The following is a 23113-nucleotide window of genomic DNA, read 5'->3' as shown; positions in this document are numbered from 1 at the left end:
GTGAGACAACATAGATTAGAATCTTATATTTAGAATCAAATTAAAAATCAAACTAGTTCTTATATTAATAACTGAAAGTAACAATTGGAAAAAGTTAAAAACAATGAAGTTGGGATTATCGTTATTAACTCCCTGTATTAATTCTTCACTCTGCTCCCAAAAAAAAACTAGTATTACTTCAATATAATCTCATGAAACAATAAAAATTTTTGATGCACCGGAAATAAATCTCATGAAAAAAAAAAGAACTTAAAAAAATAGCAGGTTTGAGTTTGGTGGCAAACGACCGAACGAGCGGAGGATGGTAGTTTTGTAATAATTTGAAATACGACGGCCATTTGAGCAACCTGCTTCTTGAATACAACCCGTGTCACCCTTCCCGCCACGTTATGGCCCGTGGTCGTTCTCATACGGCCATAATACTCTTTTAAAGTCTTGCCGTTTTCTGCAAAAGAATAATCCATTTATGTTGGAAACTTAACAATATTAATATAATTCATATTAGGATAGCATGAGAATAATCATGCATGCAAAAGGAAGGCTGCACTGTTTCTTTATACAATAAAATATTCAAACGGTTTTCTTAAACAACGAATGCCTATGGCGTCTTGTCTTCTCTCCTGAAATATTTGAACTTTCGGGCCAAAACGGAGAAAGCAAAACAACTCTGCGACGATGACCAAAATTTTTTTCTTTGTAAGCAAGTTTTTGTTTTGAGGAACAGAGGAGAACGAGAATCGTTTGTCTTTGTTGTCTAACAGAAACGAAAACAAACACTGCAACTGCAATTTTCCTAAATTCTTTCTGTTTTCATCTCTTCCCTTCTTTTTCTGACTCTGAGAGGAGGTTTGTTTTCTGCAGAAACCTCCCTCTCCCTTGCTTTCCACCCTGTAACTTTTACCGCTGAAAACCCCTGCATCTCCTCGATTTGGCAAACGATCCAGGAGATTGTTTTGAATCGAGGAGATAAACCAATTCACACTATTCCTTCTCACCCCCTTAGAGCCTATTGATTTTATTACTTCTATGGTGTATCTGTAACTCCAACTCAAAGAAGGGGACTATCATTTCGACGTTAAATCTCAAAAGAGGTCGGTTAAATTTTCATGTCATCGGCAATGTACTGGTTGAATACGAGGAGAGAGGGATGAATATTGAGGTCGGTATGAGAGTTTGAGACAGGAATCTGGGAATATCCGTGTGGAATTTTTGGGGCTTTGGGAGCCGAAAATGATGTTATCTTCTACGCCTTCTGCGATAGCGAGGAGCTCGCTGGAAGAAATGCTTGAATCAATCCGGCGGAGAGGAGAAGAAGAGAAGCCGGAGGACTTGCCGCCAGCATTGCCAACTCGTCCGACGTCGAGAGCACGGCTTCCCTCAGCGAGACGGTCGTTGCCGAATAAATTTAGGATTGAAGGTGATCAGAATGCAACAACAAGGTCCAAAAATAATTCCAATGCAAAGGCAAAAGAAGAGACCAAGAAGAAAGAAGGGGATGTGGGACATAGGAGAAAAGGAAGTTTTGCGAGCAAAAAGATGAAGCAAGACATGGAATCTCCTTATATCGTGACATCGGAAGAGAATATAAGCCAATCATCATCAGAGGACCCTGTTTCCGCATCTACTGCTTCCACAGCAACATCGGGGAAGATTCAGGAATTGGATGGTGATGACAACGTTGCTTATTACATAAAAACGGTAACCTGGCACTGCAAAGATGTTGTAATAGTTATTATTTATTTACCTCTCGTTCGAACTTTGATGCATGGCGTTGCAATCTCTTGGTTCATGAACAAAATTTTAACGATTCTTGGTGTTTGGTTCCACTGTATACCTGCTTTCATATGTCCCTTCTGCTTTTGTGTTTTTTATCAAGAGGCTCCCATTTTTGTATGGGTAATCCAGCAGTATGTGCTGACTACGATGTTGATTGCATAAAAAAAGTTCATTAAGAAAGTACAGATTCTTAACACATGCTACCTTCAAACCGAAGAGCCAAAGATGTATATTTCCTGCTTTTATCTATTATTTGCATAGATAACATTGTTAGTCGAGTGTGCATTTGATAAGTTTCCTTTCTGTTTTTGGTTGTTTTCCAGAAACTAAGTGTTTGGTGTAGGCCGCCCAGTGGAAAGTGGGCACTAGGACAGATACAATCAACTTCAGGAGGAGAAGCTTTTGTTTCGCTCTCGCATGGAGATGTAAGCTTCTAAGCTTTCTATGTTTTTTGAAAGAAAATATTAGTACAAACTTGGGCAGGATGATTTACATTTTGTGCCACTGGGTTGTTACTGTAGATTATGAAGGTGGCAAGATCAGAGATTTTACCAGCTAATCCAGATATTCTAGAGGGTGTGGATGATCTTATACAGCTTAGTTACTTAAATGAGCCCTCAGTTCTTCATAATCTCCGGTTTAGATATTCTCAGGACATGATATATGTACGTGTCTATTCTAGCTTCTTCTTCTTCTCGTGTTATCACCCCTTTTCTCTCATATGCCACTGGTGCTTTATGCATGTAGAATAAGGCAGGACCGGTTTTAATTGCTCTCAACCCCTTCAAAGAGATCCAGATATATGGAAATGATTATATCTCGGCTTATAGGCAGAAGACTACGGACAGTCCACACGTTTTTGCTATGGCAGATGTGGCTTTTAATGAGATGATGAGAGGTGATTATAATTATCTCTTCCCTCCTCTTTGTTCCTTCTTTGAGATATGTATGCTATAAATGTACGATATGTTTCTAAATGTTTTCTGTTTGCTTTTCATACTCTGCAGACGAAGTGAACCAATCAATTATTATAAGGTCAGCCATGTCTCAGTTTCTGTTTTGTTCACGAATCTAAAAGATATTTTCCTGAAGTCAGTAGCATTTAACGCTTATAGCAGAGGTAAAATATCATGACGTGTTTGATCGAAAATATTGATTGTTAGACTTCTGTTTATAGTGGCGAGAGTGGATCCGGGAAGACAGAGACGGCAAAGTTTGCCATGAAATACTTAGCGGCTCTAAGTGGCAGCAGCTGCGGGGTAGAAAAGGAAGTCCTCCAGACGAATTGTATATTAGAAGCTTTTGGGAATGCGAAAACATCTAGGAATGACAACTCTAGCAGATTTGTGAGTTTGTGGTTCTTTTCATTGTAGTTGAACTTTCTGGAGCTTTTAGTGTATAAAATTTCAATACATTGTAAGGTTTTCTATCAAATCTGCCCATAAACTGCAATTTTAACTCTCTTAAAGGCTAAGCATTACATTGTCGATGAATCCTAGAGGCTGAGCAATTGGCTGAAATTATTCTTTCCCTAAGTGCAGGGGAAGTTGATTGAGATTCATTTCAGCACGCTGGGGAGGATATGTGGGGCCAAAATTCAAACCTGTAAGGCTGTTCAAGTTAAATATTTTAAATGCAATTGTGTCATCCTGGTACATTTATTTTCATTGTGATTACTGACTTGATATCCTTGTGTCCCTTTGCTTGTCACCTGCTGAAACCCACATGCTTTAATAGTTCTGTTAGAAAAGGTAATGCACGATGCCTTAATTGAACTTAAACCACAATTTGCCTTGGTCACTTCTGAGATATTTTTAACGCTTTGAGCAGTCAAGGGTTGTTCAACTGGCCAGCGGAGAGAGGACGTATCATATCTTTTATCAACTTTGTGCTGGTTCTTCGCCTGATCTTAAAGGTGATGTATTTGCAAGCAATCTGTTAAATTGTGTATAACTTTATGCGTTTAAGTTATAATTATTATTCAGTTGAATTATTTTTGTTTCCAGTGGCTCAAGCCCAACAACAATGTCCCGTGTTCTTATGTTTTTGTTTTGCTTTGTCTTTTTTTTTTTTTTAGACTGATAGAACTTCAGTGTTTTGAACATCCAGTTCTCAGCTTGAGGATTCTCATTTTCTTGTCCTACTTCACCATTATAAACGGGACCTATTACTATAATTTTCTATTTTAAATGACAGGTTTATGCTATAAAAATTGTCAGAAATTAGTCATAGAACTTCTGACTTGTGAGTTTGGTCGTTCCTGTATCATGAGTAAAGACTTCTGCATCGTTGACAATGAGTAAAGACGCATGAGTTTAAAAGCAGAATTGTTTTTATATATAAATTTGTCAACAGAAATTTTTGCATGTTAATTAGAAATGAAATAACCTTTTCTGCATGATTTTTTATTAGTTTAAATTGCTATAAACTCCCTTATAACCGGAATTATCTTTTTATGTGCAGGGAGACTGAATCTTAAAGGTGCTAGTGAATACAAGTATCTCAATCAAAGTGACTGCATGAAAATTGATGGTATTGACGATACTAAGAAGTTTCATAAGCTAATGGTATACTATAAACTGTAACATTTGACGATTCATTTATTGAACATTACTGTTTAATTCGTTTATAGCTTCATATGAAACAAACGTCTCTTGTCATTCTACCCACTTTTTTGTCAAATACTTTTTCCCCAGAAAGCACTGGATGATGTTCGAATTTGCAAAGAGGATCAAGAGATAGTCTTCAAGATGATTGCCGCAATACTGTGGCTGGGAAATATATCATTCCGAGTAACTGACAATGAAAATCACATTGAGGTTGCAGACGATGAAGGTAAGATTCATAGTCTTGGTATCATGCGTATTGATGGACTTCTTTCACCTTGTGCTCTACTCTTACTTTGCTATACCAACGGTGGCAATGACTAGTTAAGAATAAAGCTAACTAGATCATTCTTTGAACCTTTGCGGTGAATTTCAAGACCCACCCTACCATATGCTTTACAGGCTCAATCATGTCCAATTCAGTAATTTATAGGAGGGAACTTTTGAATTGGTTCATAATTTCATATTGACTGTGACAAACATGCAGCATATGGGGATAAATATGATTTCTCAATTACAATTTAAAAAATGACATGAGCTTATATGTTTGCTCTGGCAGCTGTTGCCAATGCTGCCCAGCTAATGGGTTGCAGTTCCCAGGATTTAATGGTAACTTTATCTACTCGGAAAATCCAAGCTGGCAAAGATACTATTTCCAAAAGATTAACGTTGTGGCAGGTCTGTTTATTACTCATACAGTTCAATGAATCTAGTTTCTGCAGCTCCCACATGCACTAAATTCCATGAGTTTTTTCTTATTGTGCAGGCAACTGACACAAGGGATGGATTGGCAAAGTTCATATATGCAAGCTTGTTTGACTGGCTTGTGGAACAAATCAACAAGTCACTTGAAGTGGGCAAACGTTGCACTGGGAGATCCATAAGTATCCTTGACATCTATGGGTTTGAGTCGTTCCAGGTATTTGATTTGTATAAATGTGTTACTGCTTATTGATGTTTTGGGAAAAAACGTTTGTACATATGTTATAAATTCTAATGGTTTTTACATTTCAGAAAAACAGTTTTGAACAGTTTTGTATAAATTACGCCAATGAGAGGCTTCAACAACATTTCAATCGGCATCTGTTCAAACTTGAGCAGGATGTAAGTAATTGTGTTATTATTTAAGATTTCTCTTTCCAACTTCTATATTTGCCCTAGAAACGTTAAATACCGAATTGTGATAATAAGAATATAGCACCTGTACTGTTGTAAATTACTTTCAATGCCTTATCATCTGTGAATTAGCTGTTTAAGAAAAAAGGTTAAGATTGCATGTGAAGCATGTGGTTTGGTGTGTTCTTGAAAATTATTGATCAATACATTATAGCAAAATTTCAATTTATGTTTCAGGACTATGAATTGGATGGCGTTGATTGGAACAAAGTAGATTTTGAGGACAATCAAGAGTGCTTGGATCTTTTTGAGAAGGTACTGCTACAGTTCAATCTTACCACAAGTCTCCATTTTTACTGGAGAGAACAGCTGTTATGATTTTGAGTACTTTCAATTCCATGCATTAATCTCTTAAGAAATTAAATTATTTCCCGAAAATGAGTTCAGATCCCAACGTTGGCTGTAATTTACCTTATTATGTTTGTTATTAGTATTAGTTATTATTTGTTGTGAACGGTGCAGAAACCGCTGGGGCTGATCTCTCTGTTGGATGAGGAATCAAATTTCCCCAAGGCTACTGATCAAACATTCGCCAACAAAATTAGACAGCACCTGAATGCTAATCCTTGTTTCAAAGGGGAAAGAGGCAGAGCTTTTCGCGTTCGTCATTATGCTGGGGAGGTTAGTTACTGCTCAATTTTTAGAATCTTTGTATATTGTCGTTTTCAGTTGTACAGTTTTTGTTCAACAAATTAGAAATTTTCACATAGAGGACTACAATATCATGCATTTGAGCAAGCCTGCTTGATATGAAGATTAGTAAAATGGTTATGTGATCTGAAATCTAATCTTACGCGGCACATGTTTTGCAAATGACTCAGTTATTCCCGAACATGGTTATTATTGAGTCTGCTTCAAAAGACGTCGATTGTCTGCTATTTTTCTCCCTACCGGCAGTCGAATTGTATATAACTTAATATTTGGACTCTTTTAATAACGGTTACTTACACATAGAGATTTGGACCCAAATATATTTAGATGTTTGACGTGTTGATACATGTGGGAGAAGTTTACAAACTGTAAATATACTCTACTTTTTCCCCGGGCCTGTTGATATATGTAGAATGTGGACCGTGGAAGTCAGTGTTATACTAATTTTTAATGACTTTACTGGCGCCTGGACCTCACTTAGGTTTCGTACGACACAAATGGATTCCTAGAAAAGAACAGAGATCCGCTGCCTCCAGATTCCCTCAAGCTCCTGTCATCATGTAATTGTCAACTGCTGCAGTTGTTCTCCAAAATGATTGATCAATCTAAGCTGTCAAATTCCTCCCACGTAGGTGCCTCGGGTTCACAAAAGCAGAGTGTTGGGACAAAGTTCAAGGTAGCATTATGGTATTCCTTAAGCTGGTTATATACAGTAATATTTGAGGAGATTATATATCGTGTCTCCACCTATTACAGAAGTCACCAATCATTTAATAAAGTGGGAGATCATAACAAAAAATGAAGTCTATGCTGCACATCATTTGAAAACGTTTACTGTAAGGATTTTAGGAATATTAAAACTAAACAAGTAAACTCTCTCAACTTTTTGGAAAGAAAATAACGTTAATCTCTCTCTCTTCCCCTAGGGCCAATTATTCAAGTTGATGAATCAGTTGGAGGGCACCACGCCTCACTTCATTCGCTGCATAAAGCCCAATACTAAGCACCTGGCTGGAATATATGATGAGGACCTTGTCTTACAACAGCTCAGGTGTTGTGGAGTTTTGGAGGTTGTTAGAATTTCAAGGGCTGGATATCCCACTCGTATGATGCATCAAGAGTTTGCCAGAAGGTATTGGATAAACCTCCTTAAGTATTCTAGATTATGTTAAATGACAGGTGCATTTACATTCCTGAATTTATGTAGGTATGGGTTTTTGCTTTCCGAGGCCAGCGTATCTCAGGATCCATTAAGCATCTCAGTTTCCGTTTTACAACAATTTAACATCCCTCCTGAAATGTACCAAGTCGGCTACACAAAACTGTATCTCCGAACCGGGCAGGTACGTCCAATTATTATGTGTGGGTCGGAAGAACTGCTTTGTTCTTTTTCTCTTTATGAACTTTTCCTGAATCATGTCGATAAAATGTAAAGTTCATGCTGTCGCTCCTGAAAATTGTTCTTAAGAGATAAATATGTAGACTTTTTGTTGAATTGAAAGTCAAAGAGTACCATGAGCTGATCATCATGGTTGATTTGACATTCCATTTGACATGATGCAAAAAAGCTATAAACTATTTGTTTCACCGATCATGCATCTGTTATGAATCATGAATGTGTTTGATTTCAAAACAGTTTCATTCATGTACCAGCATCCCTCATTTAACTATTCTTGTGTGCTTTTTGGATTTGCAGATTGGTGTCCTGGAGGATAGGAGGAAACAGATTATACTGGGAATACTTGGGGTTCAAAAATGGTTACGTGGTCATCAAGCTCGCCGCAACTTTCATGTCCTCAAGAATGGAGCAATAGCTTTACAATCAAGTAATAAAAGTCTATTATCAATAATTTCATTTTGATCAGAATTATTTATGTTCATTTCTGGGTTGATGTTTTTGAAGACCTTAGTTATTCTTTAAAAGCTCTCTGCCTGAATCCATGGCTCAAATTCTTGCTGCAAACAATTGATCTGTTTTCGTTTTAGCATTTTCCACATTCTTGCTTATACTTTGTAATGGCTGATTGGGTTACATTGCAGTTGTTCGTGGAGAGATTGTGAGAAAGACATATCATTCGATGAAGTCTGCATCTATTGCTTCTGAAAAGCTTCAGCAGACGCAGGCAATCACACGCTTACAATCTGGTTAGTGTAGTTATGATTATTCTCAAGTTACAATTGGGAAGTGGGTTGCGTATGGTTTTATGATCAGTCTTTTCGTTTTGACGCAGTGATCCGGGGGTGGTTGGTTCGAAGGCGTGCTAGTAGTCTCCTCCATATGTTGAAGAAAGATAGTAAAAACGCTAAAGCTAAGCAAAAGTCACGTTTTAAGATGTCAGAAGTGAAGGTACTTTGTTCTGCACTCTTATATTTCCTGAAAATGCACTAAATTCCGGTTTTTTCCTTCGATGTAATTTCAATGAAGCTATGGTCCACATTTATATCTCCTTTTCAAACCTATCCCACTTTTTCTTGGAAAGAATCAAAAGATTCACATAATCATGTCTTCGTCATTGGCCCCTTAAAAGAATCTGGGCTATGCAAATCGTATATCCTGGTTGATGATGGTTTACAAATAGCTGTGGACTACTCAAGCTGATAAAAGATCTCCTTATTGGTTTGACAGGATTTGAATAAAGAGCAAGTTCAGAATCTGCCATCAACTTTGACAGAACTCCAGAACCGGGTTGTCAAAGCCGAAGCAACTCTGAAGCAAAAGGAAGAGGAAAATACTGCGTTGAAGGAACAACTAAAACAATTTGAGACGAGGTGGATTGAGTACGAGATGAAGATGAAATCAATGGAACAGATGTGGCAAAAACAGATGACATCTTTACAAGTAAGTTTAAAGCCTATGCAAGTCTTCAAGTTTTGGCATACGCTTCCATAATACCGTCGTCTAAATGGATGCGTTTTTTTTTTTTAAATCTAATCACACCTTTACTTGTGATGATGATTCTCTTTCACCATCCCCTGTATCACCGAATAAAATTGCACATTCGTCCCTGTCATTGTAAAGACACCTGTGCACTAGAATTCCTAATAATGAATTGGTTTTGATTATGAGATGATTCAAGGCTTTTAGCTTTAAATTTGTCATTGATCATACAAAAAAAGAACCGATACTGAGAAAGCAGTTTCTGCTTGAATGCAGAAGAGTCTTTCCGTTGCTAGGAGGAGCCTTGCTGCTGAGAATTCCACTGATCAACCTGGAAGATGCGATGCTATGTCACCTTGCTTCTATGACTCCGAAGATGCTACTTCCGTGGAATCCAGAACACCCGCGGGCAGTACACCTATCAAGTTTCCTAGCACTCCTTATGCGAATGGAGCAAGGAAAGAGGCTACTGATACTTTCAACGCAGTGAGCAATCTGATGAAAGAATTTGAGCAGCGGAAACAGACTTTTGATGATGATGCCAAAGCTCTACTCGCGGCTAGATCAGGGCAACCAGCTCACATGAATCCCAGCGAAGAACTCCGGCAGCTTAAACGCCGATTTGAAGGATGGAAGAAAGAATACAAGGGAAGATTACGGGAAACAAAAGCCAGGCTTTCTAAGACAGGCAGTCCAGAAGCAGAAATTAGTTGTCAAAACTGGTGGGGCAAGATAAGCTCAAGAGGACTATAGCACATATTCTGTAAACTCTCTTTGCTCAAGTACAACAAATCTGAAGGCAAGAAAAGGGAAAAAGGAATAGTATCATGGACTGTGTGCTGCCTTTTCAGGAGCTTTCTCCTCCTCATATTATGAGACGAAAATAAGTTTGGTGCTTCCACAGGACAAGTTGGTGAAGGAAAAGGAATTGTAAATCTAGCAGTGTTTTATTTATTTACATGGTGGGGGAATTATAGGTTGTAAACAGTGATAGGCTTTTAGGACGGCGTAGTGTATTGAGGAGTCTAGTGTATATGTTGTTGTATCCTATGATGCATGTGAATCACAGTCCCGAAGGCAACAAGCATTAATTGGTATCTTCTTGAGGTAAAAGAATCCGTATTTTCAGATTGTATATGTTCTGTTAGGAGTCGAAGAAATAGAATCTCATTTAGAATGCAGATTACTATTACTAGTCTTCAAGTAAAGATTGAAGTCGTTATTACCTCATGAGCTCTGTTTCTATCAAGGGACAGAGGATTTGACAGGCTGCGACGTCCCATCTGCCCCATTCCATGCATCCGCCTTACTGAGTGCCTGCCGTAAGCGTGAATTTCTTATAAAACGGCAGCATTTCGGTCTTCGGAGCAGCTCGATTCTGTGCGGCTGGGGAAAAAAATTTTGCGGTGAGCGTGGATCGAACACGCGACCTTCAGATCTTCAGTCTGACGCTCTCCCAACTGAGCTATCCCCGCTTGATGAGCGAGTTGCCTCTGTTTCTTTTTCTCAATCCAAGCGATAAATACATACTGATGTTTGCCTCCCTCTCAACCTGACTACTCATATAGAGTACTATTTGTGGCGGGGATAAAAAGTCTCGAAGTATGGGCTGGGATAAATCCTTGTAAGTCCTGATACCTGTTTTCAAGCCAAAATTATTATTTTTATTTAATATATAAAAATATTTGAGTTCAATTTGTTTATTAAACGGGGCGAGCCTGATTACAATTTCAATTAGGAGGAGACATACTCGGACTTTAATGAAATTTCATCTTAAACAAATAAGCTCACTATATAAATAGGGATAATGTATATTAAATAGGGATAAAGTTGAAAAATTATTAAATTTTAAATTAGAGTTAATAAAGTTTAAGGTTTTTTTTTTGTCTGTATAAATTAAAACATGTTAGAAGTGACTCATAAATAGGACCAGATAGATATTTATATAAGACTAAACATCCTAACAAAAAAAATAACTTCGGTCCCAATTCTCAAAATAGCATAATTGTTAAAAAGGAATCCCGCTAAACTCCATCAAATCCAGACCACAATAACGTAGCTAATGAGATTTAATTTTGAGGCTTCCTTAAAATAAGGAGAATGGCGTCAAATGCTACGCGTCATATAAAAATTGTAATTAAAGTAGGCTACCGTATTGTCTGGTAGCTATAAAGTATAAACAATGTGACTCATATTTAAATATCTACCCACATGAATGAAGTTATTATTATATTTGAGTCTTGCAATAGGCTTCATTACATGGGCAGTGAGAAACTAGAGTTTTGAACTTGAAATGATGAGAAATCTTAATAATAAAGACTAATTATAAACAATGCTTTTAGTTCTTAATATAATATCTAGTTTGCAAATCTTATATTAATGATTGGAGATTATATTAAATTTTACCTTTATATTGGTAAATTAAAAGGGTTTGACGGTGATGGTGGTTGTATTATTAGTTATCTCTCTCACTATATAATGATCCAGCACATATCATGTAAAAGCACAAAACTGCAGCATTCCCCCACCCCTTGTTAATGAATTGAAGCAATATTGATCCTCAATTACTCCTCCGGTCCTAATTATAAGACCCAATTGACTTATTTGAGGAGATTAAGGAAGTAAGTTAAGTTAGTTATTTATAATAAATAATTGTTGTCATTCCTAAAATATCCTTGCTAATTAAGTATATTGGCTAAAACTATCATTATTAGAAGGATTATCTTGGAAAAAAATACATAAATATAAGAGACAAAATGGATTGGGTCTTATAATAAGGATCGGAGGAGTATTACCTTTTGCTTTTGGATATTAATGAGTGCAAGACCCCAAAAAAAAAAAAGAGCCTACTAACTTTCGGTAATGTGGCATTTTAATTAAAGATATATAAGCTACACGGCAAGCAATAATAAGAGATTAGCTTTTCGGTGATATTGAGATGAGAAGCCGTACCATATATAATCAATCACAACATATAGTTAGTGCTGGTATTCTTCTGGGTGATGAATATTATATTCTGAATCAAATAGTTGATGGAATTATGAGATCGAAACCGGCCACATGAAGCTGATCCTGGCATATGAACAATTATTAAGGAATAATATAAACACAAACAAATTTTGTTAGATACAAATTGTCGCCTCCAGCCACATGAACTCCTTCGGATCGGATAAGCATAACGACCTTTTTCAGGTAACCCATCACCTTATCAGATTTCCTTGTTTGATTGTGTCGTCAACTAAATACTACTTCCGGTCTTAATTATAAGAGCCAATTGACTAATTTAAAAAAATTAAAGAAGTAAGTTGAGTTAGTTGTTTGTCCTAAATAGGTATTGTCTTTCCTAAAATATCCTTACTAATCAAATGTATTAACTAGAACTATAATTATTAGAAGGATTATCTTGGAAGAAATTGAGTAAATATGAGAGACAAAATAGATTGGGGTCTTATATTTAAAACTAAAATAAAAGTCAGACAGGGTCTTATATTAAGGACCGGAGGTAGTACCACGTAGCCACCCCACACACATGCTCGATTAATTGCTTCGTTGATGAAAATCATGTTTACTATTAGCAGCTTCAGTATATTTCATAATATAAAAAAAGAATGAAATTTAATTTAGAAGAGAAGACTCAGTTCTCTATTGATATATTCATTCTTTTTAAATGCTTCATATCTTCTGTGCAGAGAATCTAAAATATTCATTCAAATAATTCGTGTCAAGAAATTTCAAGTTCCAAGCTTCTGCAAACAACAGTTTGGAGCACGGAATAATAACATGAATGTGCATGGACTGCGAAATCAAATTTATAAATAAATAATCCTCCGGTTTTTAATATAGGACCTAATTATTAAGTTGATTTTGGTGTTAAATATAAGATCAATTTCTTATATTTATCAATTTTCTCTAAATTATCCCTATGGATACTCTCTCAACTATAATCAAATAGAAGAGGGAGAGGGGTATTAAGAAAGATGATTATGGTGTTTTAAGAAAAATATGTCACTTTTCTTATAATCAACTAATTTACCTAACTTTTTTAATCTAATCAAATTAGTTAAATAAGTCTTATATTAAAAATCGAAAGAATATATATATGTATATGTATATTGATAATATGAAGACTAAATTAGACCAACCAAGCCTCATGGACTGGCCCACATGTATATAGAGGTCCGTGTTTAATTGATGTAACCTTCTGTCATTTTTTAATAAAAAGCATTTGCTTTCATTTATAAATTTTATATAATTTTTACAATCCAAAGTTTGATTAATTTATTTGTTTAACTCAAACAAAATTAAAGTGACAAGCTAAAGTATATTTTTGTCGCATGATTTTATGGAATTGCCTAATTGACGCTAAATGACCTTTTGCCCATAATGTCTAAATGAACAAGATCCACTGGCCCATCAAAATTCTGCAAGATGGTGTTCGTATAAAACTCTTCTTTTGTACTAAAAAACTCGAATATCGAATAATTTGATGGTCGAGGTTCTCAAGATGTGACCCCTCGGACCACGCTCTGCTGAGTAGAGCTTTACCACACATCTAGCTTACTCGCTTTTGTTTTAAATATAAAAATTAATTAAAATGTTTGTTTTTGTTCTGAAAATAAAACTTCAATATCTAATATTGTACATTTTTTTCCTTTAACTGCCCTTACAGGTAGATTTTTATATAATGCATAATTCATGTCAATAATACTCTGAATTTTAGAAAAATTACACATTTTTTACAAAGATTCTATATAAATTAGTCAATTAGTTTTTAAGATGAAATTTAAATACAAAATATAAAAAAATATACAGAGGACACTGCTCATAAATAATAAATAATGGTTATATAATTAATCTTGATCACCTGACCTGCGTAGATAGCTTTTGTCATCTAAGCAGATGACCAGCTGCACTGGCAAACCGCACGTCCAATTAAATTTGATAATTGATTATGAAGACAGATTCATAATCACAGGGAGGAAAGTATCGTGGGCGTACGGGGTCACGATGAGGATGCGTAAGAAAGAGGCTATCAAGGATGAACGCGCTTGCCAATAATCTTAAACCTAATAGTTTCTGGATATACCTATTTAACTAATTTAATTAAATTAAAAAAATTAAATAAATTAGTTAATTATAAAAATATAACTTTTTTAAAAACATCATAATCATCTTTTTTTAATATCCTCTCTTTTAGATTATGGTTGATATAGTATCAATAAGAAAAATTTAGAAAAAATTGTTAAATATGACAAATAAGTTTTATATTTAGAACCAAAACTAATTTGATAATTAGGTTCTATATTAAGAACTAAAAGAATGCTTAATACAAGAATTAATTAAAGTTGAATTTGATCATAAATATAATATCTTAATATAATTTGTCTTCTATGTTTTTTTCCAAAAATCCTTATTGATTCCCAAGCGAAGGATTTCCACCAAAGGGATAATTCTAATCCTTCGATGCACATTATTAAATAAAATAGTTTACGAAAATCATGTGACAAATAATAAACTTAAATAATTTTTAAATATTTTTAAAGTAGTTGTTTATAGTTTTTATATTAACTATGGGAAGCAGTAGTATAACAACTTTTTATGAGATTGAGTTTAATTTCACTGATAATAATTTGTGACCATTAATGAGTGTTATCCTTTAAACTAAAGAAAGTGCTGAAGGGGAGTGATTAAGGACATAGTACGATGGGACGGAGCAATAATGAAAGTGTTAATCGTGGGGATTGAAATCAAAGTGGGGGTCCACAGCAATGATACAGAAATGGTAAAACAAAAAAAAAACTGGGAATTGATGAAGGAGGAACAGACCAACACAAGAAGCTGCGTCGAACCTCCACTGCTCTTGACACATCTGCGACTCACACACCATCATTTTCACTCTTCCCTCTCCCTTCCCCTTTCATTTTTCACATCCCCCCACCATAATATTCTTCTCATCATTATGCCCATTTTCCACACCCCCCTCCCCCAAAAAAATAATAACACACACACACACACACACACGTGTCCTCTCTCTGGATCACTGGCTTTAACCTGTTCTTTTCTCTTCTTCCTCTCCATGCATGCCTCCTTTTCTTTGGTACGATGTTAAATGCTAATCATATTTTGAGTTCCAATTATTAACACTGCCATCTAACTTAGTTTAATAATGTATCTTTAGTTAGTCATCAATATAATGTGACTATTTTAATTTTTGTTTCTTTGCCAATGTTTTTTCGGGGTGAAATTGAAGAGCAGGAGTATGTAATGACACAGACAAATATTGTAGTTTATTTAGCAATAATTCTTTTCTCAGTCAAAACCTATTATGCTATGTTTGGCTTCCAAATCAATATAATATCATTAATATTTTGCTCATAATGTAATATGTAAAATATGTTTGATTTCGGGGTGAAATTGAAGAGCAGGAGTATGTAAAATATGCATGATAAACCATTGCAGTCCGTTGAAGTTGGCCTTTCAATAGAGAGAAGGGGCGGATTTAATTAATTAATATGTACGTACACACTCACACACGGCAAGTTTAACGGGCGGAAGTTCCGAAGCCGTCTTTCCCTTTCCTTCTAAGCAACGTGGCATGTCATGCAAAACTTTCATCCATATAATTATTATATAATGCTTTATATATCTAAATTAAAAATGTCACAAGGTGAAGGAAACTATAAATACAATTAAATGAATCATGAATATATAATCTAGCAAGGATCATATATGTTGCGCTGATAACAATATTGACGTATATTCATCTTAAGACTGTGTGTGTATTATGTAGTAACATCGATCTTTTTTAAAGTGCGTGCGTTTTAATGGGAGTGAAAAATGTTCGAGAATGACGCCCCACCAAACACGTACTTAAACAGTATCATCAAGCTGTTTCCCGATACTGACAACAAACTGAACCGGTAAAAGGGCTTTTACATTGGGTGAGAGTGGGATATTGCGGACGACACCTTTTTTTTTTTTTTGGGGTGGTTCTGTTATTTTCTTGTTCAGATAACCAGTTATAAATGCAATAAAAAGATACACACACATATATACATAAGGACTAAATTTTAAAAGAAAATGAGCTCAAAGTGCAAGGCAATGTTGCTTCTTTTTAATTATATTGTGATCTTGCTGATACAACAAAAACTTTTCAGGACGAAATTAAATGTTTAACCAGGAAAAAAAATCGTGCAGTGGAGGGGGCCAGGGAGGATGATATCCGAGATTGCGCTGGATGCCGCGGTTCCGGCCCTTCGATAAAGTCCCATGCACACTCTTTTTAGCTCATCTTTTTTATGCACGACCTTTAAAAAAAAACATCATTATTAAAACAATGATATTATATTCAATATAAGAATTAATTAATTAATTTGAGTAGATTAAAAAAAATTAACTGAGTTAGTTATTTATATTTCCTAAAATCTTTTTATTAATCAAATATATTACGTAAAACTATCATTTTTTTTGGCTCCCCACCCAGTTCCCCAAAGTTTTGCCTTGATTACGTCCGGATCCGACCTGCGTCGCATACCTGGGTATGGTGGATGAGTCTCCCAGTGGGGGTTTTTTGTATTCATGAGGAATCAAACTCGAGACCTTACTTAGGCGGAACTGAGCCGCTTACCACTCAGACCAACTACCGTTAGTACGTAAAACCATCATTTAATAAAGCATTTAATATGTACAACTATTATAAGAACTAACTTAAAAAAATAGATAAATATAAAAAACAAAGTTGATTGAGATTTTATCTTTGAGACTAAATTCAATATCAAACTAGCTCTTATATTAAGAAATATATGTAGTAAAATAGTCAAAGTAAACGTGGACTTATGTTTCATTAATTTTTCATTAGCATAGTTAAATTATCCTGTGATATATGCATTGCATTATATTTTTAGCCCCTCTTTTTTTTATAAGAACAAAAAACTAAATACTACCTCCTATCGTAATTATAAGAGCTAGTTGACTAATTTGAGGAGACTAAGAAAAGAAGTTAAGTTAATTATTTGTAATAAATAGGTGTTTTATTTTCTAAAATATTCTTGTTAAGCAAATGTATTTGGTTAGAACTATCATTATTAGAAGGACTATCTTGAAAAAAAAATTCATAAATATGAGAGACGAAGTAAATTAGAATCTTATATTTAGGATCAAAATAAAAATCAAACAAGGTCTTATATTAAGAACCAAAGGTAGTATTTTATTTATCATTGGTTAGAAATATTTTGTTTATGCATGTGTTTCGTGTTAAAAATTTTCACTATAATTTTTTAAACATACAAAAATTTTCTTTGCTTTTTGATGGACTAATCTATATTGACTCTACGTAGAAGCAATATAATTATATAGATGACATACGCAAATACTTACATTCCAAAACTTTCAAACCTATCATAAACAATTGTTTCGCAAAAAAAATTATATACAGTTGAGTAAAAAAAAAAAGTATTGATAAATTGATATTTATTTATTTTTCAGAATTTTTTAACACCTTACCATCATTAATTTGATTTCTTGGGATTTAAGTGTCATTCCCCCTATCATGTGTGTAACCGTCCAAGTGTTACATAATCTAGGAAGGCATTAAAGACTAGTATGTATTGCCAGGTGCCGGCTATTATCTTTTCAATAGCATCAATATTATTTTGTTTATAAACTGGTCTAAATAAATATAACAATATATGATAACATTATAATACTCTTCCAGTTCTAATTATAAAATCTTTTTTATACTATAATTTATACTACAAAAAAAGTCTTATATTTAAGACCTGAGTAGTAATATTTACTAATTTTTTTATTTAATCAGTATAAAAAATAATTTATTAGCAACCGTATATTATCTGTACAGTGCTAAAAAATTTAAATTTGAATGCATAACATTTGAAAAATGATGTTATATATATTACGCTGAATGATTGATCAACAATCATTATGGTATTATTTTTGAAAAATATCCTGGACTATAGATGGAGACTAGCAGTGATACATTTCGTGAATATAATTAAAACAAAATAAAAATTTGAAAAAAAAAATCGACTGCCCAATCGAAGATAAGAGGAGGGCAATCTTGTACATTCAACAGACTTTGTCGCTTCCCTTATTCCCCATTTCGTCCTTCTCTCTCTCTTTCCAGACATAAACGCATATGCCCCAACTTCCTAGTCAGTCCTACGTACCTCTTCAATTATTTGTCTCCACATTTCAATTTCAACTTCAATTCTTCTTCCTCTGCCAGAGAAAATCCAAACTGAAGCGGACCCCTCTGCACCAGAACAGCTCCGCCCCTCTCTCGTTCTCTCAACTCCATGGCTACTGCGGAGCTAGACTACTCACGTGCTTCTCGCCGGCACGATAACCACCACACGACGGATGACGACGAGGATTACAGCGTCACAGACAGCATGGACGACGCGGAGGAGGAGACCGATGAAGAAGAGGAGACCAACGGAACAGACGACAGCGACAAGGCGGCCGGGTGGTGCTGGAGGAGGAAAGGCGTGACCGGAGGTTGCGGTTATGGCGGGAAGGTGTTGGACCCGAGGGCCAAGTGGATTCGAGAATGGAACAGGGTGTTCCTGCTGGTGTGCGCGATGGGTTTGTTCGTGGACCCACTCTTCTTCTACGCCCTATCCGTGAGCGAGACGTGCATGTGCCTGTTCGTCGACGGGTGGTTCGCCGTCACCGTCACGGCGCTCCGCTGCATGACGGATGCCCTGCACCTCTGGAACATGTGGCTGCAGTTCAAAATGGGGAAGCGCCACTTCGGAAGCGGCTTGGCCGTGAGCACTAGCCGTCGCCTGGTGGCTCTTGGCTATCTCAAGGTCAAGACAGGCTTCTTCTTCGACCTCTTCGTCATCCTCCCTCTACCGCAGGTCACAATCTCTATCCCATCTTCTTCGTTGTTTTTTCCCACGACAGTAAACAGTAACAATCTCCCATCTCTTAAAAAAGCCATGCTCTTTCATATGGAAAAGAAATCTGGCTAATTCGAAGGAATTGCTTTATTATTGGTTTCTGTGAAGGGTCATGTTTGAGCGTCTTATCCTAATTAATTGTGGATATATTTTTTTGGAAGGGGGGTGAGAAGGGAAATTGAATAGGGGACATTGGGAAGATAATTAAGTTGATTAATTAAAATAATATTGTGGTGAAGAGGAGGGTAAAAGGGAAGAGGAGGGAGTAGTGGGAACAGTCGGGGGGATAAGGTAGGTAGTGGCTAGGCTAGCATGGGGAAGGAATGGAGGAGAGGACAAGTGCATGAGAGGATGCTGTTTTGATGCATGCAGAAAATGATGGTTACCTGCTACGAAGCTAACTGGATGCATGTGATTGTTCATGTCTGTATGTTCATTATTTGTGCATCAATGTTTCTGATGATATGATCCTTCAAAAAACTGGACACGCTGCAATAATAATTGCATTCCTTTCTCAGCCATACATATATACATTCTTTCGCAGAGCTACTTCTGACGAGTTAAAGGAGTAATTTGTTTAATAAGGAAAGATTCCCTCCTTCCCAATTGATGTCGCCTCTATTAATTACCATGAAATCACACCCAGGCCTTCTTACTTTTTACTTCTTTTTTTGACCTTGTCTTACTTTTACTTATTGTTTGCTTTATTCAAGTAAATTATCTCTTAATGATGGATACTAATAACCCTCTTGATAGCGGATCAGTTCCTTTTCCTTTCTTTCTTTTTTTCCCCCCCCCAAAAATGTTCATCTTAATAACTTGCATTGATCAAGTTCAATATATATAACAAAAGTTCTGCTTCTATCCTAAACTGATTTTGTCGCGGCTTATAGAGAGATTTTTCCTTCTTACAATGTGTGTGTGTATATATACACACTTCACAATAGCTATTTTAAATAGTTGAAATATATAGGAGGTAAAAAAAATTAAAAATTACGTCCAAAAGCTAGAACATATATTCTTTCTTGCTTATTTAAAAAAGAAGAAGAAGAAGAAGAAGAAGAAGAAGACAGTTATTCTTGCAAATTAATTATTACTGGATCTCTTTTCTTAATTACTTTATTATATATATATCATGATTTAATATTGGAAAACGCTTTTAAAACTTCTATATTTTGCAAAACAAAGGATGAATGACCTAAGCACAAGCTGAGTTTCCTTATGTGGGGAAAATTAAATATGTTTTTTTTTCAAGCTGCCTGAAAATTTTAAGAAATGATTATGTTTATGATTTTTTTTACCAAAATTATGCTTATGATTGATAAATAATATAATGTATTAAAAAAATTTTATTGTATATAAATATGTTTCGATATACATTGATTCATTATGTGGAACTGGCCCCGAATGACTCTGAAATCGACAGCAACATGGGTCAAATCATGATGGGAACCACCGTTTCAGGTACAACCAAATTGATTCTTCGTCCTCTTGTGAAAGAGTGGTCCCCGAATATATATAGCAGATATAGTAGAGTTTTTTTTCGTCGGGAAAAAAATCCAACGTAACTTTTCTGTGATCCTGAAAATTACAGCAAACCGATCCCAGACATGAAAATGATGTATGTTTTTGACTCCTTGTTGAACTCATTTTTCATTTTTTCCATATGAAAGGAGGAGGAAAACAGCAAATCGCATCAAATGCGTATATAGACCCGGATATTCACAGTTTTGTTCAAACACGGGCGGATGGTCTAAAATAAAAGAGGGACAGTTAAAATTTAAAAGAAAAGAAAATATGAACTTTTGTGCTGTTTGTTTTTGTGTACCAGGGGCTAGGAAAGTTAATTCATAGAAAGACCTAAGAAGTGACACAAAAGAAGGACATGTATCAGATATTTTATGTTATCGGAATATGAAACTTCTAGGAAATCAGTGCGATGCCCGTAAGCAAGTTCTCATGTACAAGAACACACTGGTTTTTTTTTGGTTGCAGATTGTACTGTGGGTGACAATCCCGTATCTGTTGGAGAAAGGGTCAGTGACATTGGTGATGACGGTGTTCTTAATAATGTTTCTGTTTCAATATCTTCCAAAGATATATCACTCTGTTTGCCTCTTGCGACGCTTGCAAAACCTTTCTGGCTACATTTTTGGCACTGTTTGGTGGGGAATTGCCCTTAACATGATCGCCTATTTCGTGGCCTCCCATGTAAGTTACTGACCCCAGCTCTCCTGTGTCCGTCTCACTCTTTAGTTACTTCAATTATTCTCATCCTCTTTTTCACCAGTCACCAGACAAACAAACAAAGTGAGAAATTTCCTCCCCTGGGTTAACAATATATATATATATATATATATGTCATCTTCTCTCCTTTTCCTGTAGTTTTGGGATGATAATTTTAAGATGTTACGTGAATCATATCTCCCTTTGCATTTCCACTTTTGAAACAGCAAAAAGTGGGAAGCCATATGTCACAATAATAAGGTTGGTTATATTAGGAACAAAAAAGCAGGAATCTGTCATTATCTAAATGACGCCTACAGAAGAAAACCCCAAAGAAAAGAGACGACAAGGAGCGGAGAGCACAAGTTAGTGAGTAGTATTTTATTCTTTAAATTAAGATTCCCAGTGGAACGAGGACGTGCTCGACAAACTTAAAAGATTATATTAGGGATTAACACGCATAGATGACGTATTGGTAATATATGACTAATGATGAAGGTTAATTATATATTAATGTTATAATTAAGAAAGAAGCACGTGAAACAGGCAGCAGGGGCATGCTGGTACTTGCTAGGGATTCAGAGGGCATCCAAGTGTCTAAAAGAGCAGTGTGGGAAAACAAGTGGGTGTGGATTAAGAATACTGTCTTGTAAGGAACCAATATATTATGGGACAAGTGGGATGGTGAGGGATAGGGCGAGACTCTCGTGGGCAGCAAACAGGCAAGCCAGGTCGACCTGCTTGGATACTCTGACAACTACGACTATGGAGCTTATAAATGGACCGTTCAGCTTGTCACCAACGATAGCCGACTCGAAAAGATCCTCTTTCCCATCTTTTGGGGCCTCATGACTCTCAGGTGTGTGTGTGTGTATCTGTATATATACATACCTTCTTCTCTTCACCCTTGCATATGTCATGTTCTTAATTACTTGTATCACTGTTTCTTGGATGCCTACAGTCACGGTCCTCGTTGCTTTATTTAATTTGATCATCGCCAGTACAATTCATCATGGCACTAAAAGTGAGCTGTTTGATTTTTTATATAGAATATGTAAATATAGACGTGTGCATAATTATGTAAAAGCAGGTTGCACGGTGACTAGAATATTACAGTAGCTGTCTGGAAATTTCTCTGTGATTCAGTCAAAGTCAATATAAAAAGCGTCGCATAGTGCATGATGCATGTGAACATAAGAATTGAAGAAAGCTATATTGTCCTGATGAACATGTACATTAATGTTACTTTGCACTTGGATGTATCTTTTATTTTTTTCCCCCTTGAGCGAAACTGAGATTCCTTTGCTTTATGGTACTCAATCTTTAATTAATTTGTTGGATGTGACTAGCACTTTCGGGAACCTAGAGAGCACAAACAGAATGGCTAGAAGTGGTTTTCAACATCATTGTTTTGACCAGTGGCCTTATTCTCGTCACCATGTTGATTGGGAACATCAAGGTGAGAGAAAAACACCGAGCACACAGTCATGCACCGTCATCACTCCAGCTTCAAAATTTCAACTTTTTCTTGGGGGTTCATTTAAAATTGACAGGGAAAAAAAATGTGGGGCAGGTGTTTCTGCAGCGACCACATCAAAGAAGCAAGCGATGCAGCTGAAGATGAGGAAAACATAGAATGGTGGATGAGGAAGAGGCACCTCCTCCTGGGTTCCGGCAGCGCGTGCGAAACTACGAGCGGACAGCGATGGGCGGCGACGCGCGGAGGTCGACGAATTCGAGATGATCAGAAACCTGCGGAGGGCCTCCGAAGGGACATCAAGTACCATCTTTCTCTGCTGGACTGGTCCGACAGGTATATATATAGTCTTCGCTTCCCCCCGGCCCATCTTCCATTTTGAGCCCAATAATTGGAGAGT

The 23113-nt window shown here is 36.0% G+C and overlaps 1 protein-coding gene, 1 non-coding gene and 1 pseudogene across 3 annotated transcripts; 2 read left to right on the top strand and 1 right to left on the bottom strand.

Annotated features, from left to right (window-relative positions):
• The first annotated feature begins 641 nt into the window (after nucleotides 1-641).
• Nucleotides 642-10224, top strand: LOC114736245 (myosin-2). Of its 2 annotated transcripts, none has more exons than XM_028924032.1 (24): nucleotides 642-1698; nucleotides 2100-2201; nucleotides 2298-2441; nucleotides 2524-2674; nucleotides 2784-2811; nucleotides 2954-3122; nucleotides 3318-3381; nucleotides 3514-3527; nucleotides 3607-3691; nucleotides 4240-4343; nucleotides 4473-4611; nucleotides 4942-5060; nucleotides 5149-5301; nucleotides 5397-5486; nucleotides 5736-5813; nucleotides 6021-6179; nucleotides 6691-6885; nucleotides 7136-7341; nucleotides 7417-7552; nucleotides 7906-8035; nucleotides 8250-8354; nucleotides 8441-8556; nucleotides 8836-9048; nucleotides 9367-10224. In XM_028924032.1, the coding sequence occupies exons 1-24, from the start codon at nucleotides 1231-1233 to the stop codon at nucleotides 9838-9840; spliced, it is 3642 nt and encodes a 1213-aa protein (XP_028779865.1). In that variant the 5' UTR covers nucleotides 642-1230; the 3' UTR covers nucleotides 9841-10224. The 2 variants fall into 2 exon arrangements, with proteins under 2 accessions (XP_028779865.1, XP_028779864.1); XM_028924031.1 differs by having other exon boundaries at nucleotides 9364-10224.
• Nucleotides 10225-10489: 265 nt separating this feature from the next.
• TRNAF-GAA (transfer RNA phenylalanine (anticodon GAA)) lies at nucleotides 10490-10562 on the bottom strand. The gene has a single exon. It is a non-coding gene; the product is annotated as a tRNA-Phe (tRNA).
• A 7688-nt stretch (nucleotides 10563-18250) lies between these two features.
• On the top strand, nucleotides 18251-22854 carry LOC114736246 (cyclic nucleotide-gated ion channel 4-like; annotated as a pseudogene).
• Nucleotides 22855-23113: the final 259 nt, after the last annotated feature.

The sequence above is a fragment of the Neltuma alba genome, unplaced genomic scaffold (assembly GCF_004799145.2).
Source record: "Neltuma alba isolate B1F8T4 unplaced genomic scaffold, ASM479914v2 tig00013323_pilon, whole genome shotgun sequence".
NCBI classification, from domain to species: domain Eukaryota; kingdom Viridiplantae; phylum Streptophyta; class Magnoliopsida; order Fabales; family Fabaceae; genus Neltuma; species Neltuma alba.
Note: the sequence above shows the minus strand (reverse complement) of the source record. Positions and strands in the feature narration are given on the sequence as shown.

What these genes read in the sequence shown, in the direction of transcription:
- LOC114736245 (XM_028924031.1), top strand. Translation starts at nt 1,231, where the DNA reads ATGATGTTATCTTCTACGCCTTCTGCGATAGCGAGGAGCTCGCTGGAA. An exon ending in TTTTAATGAGATGATGAGAG is followed by an intron (nt 2,675 to 2,783) that starts GTGATTATAATT and finishes CATACTCTGCAG; the next exon opens with ACGAAGTGAACCAATCAATT. An exon ending in TGTTCAAACTTGAGCAGGAT is followed by an intron (nt 5,487 to 5,735) that starts GTAAGTAATTGT and finishes TTTATGTTTCAG; the next exon opens with GACTATGAATTGGATGGCGT.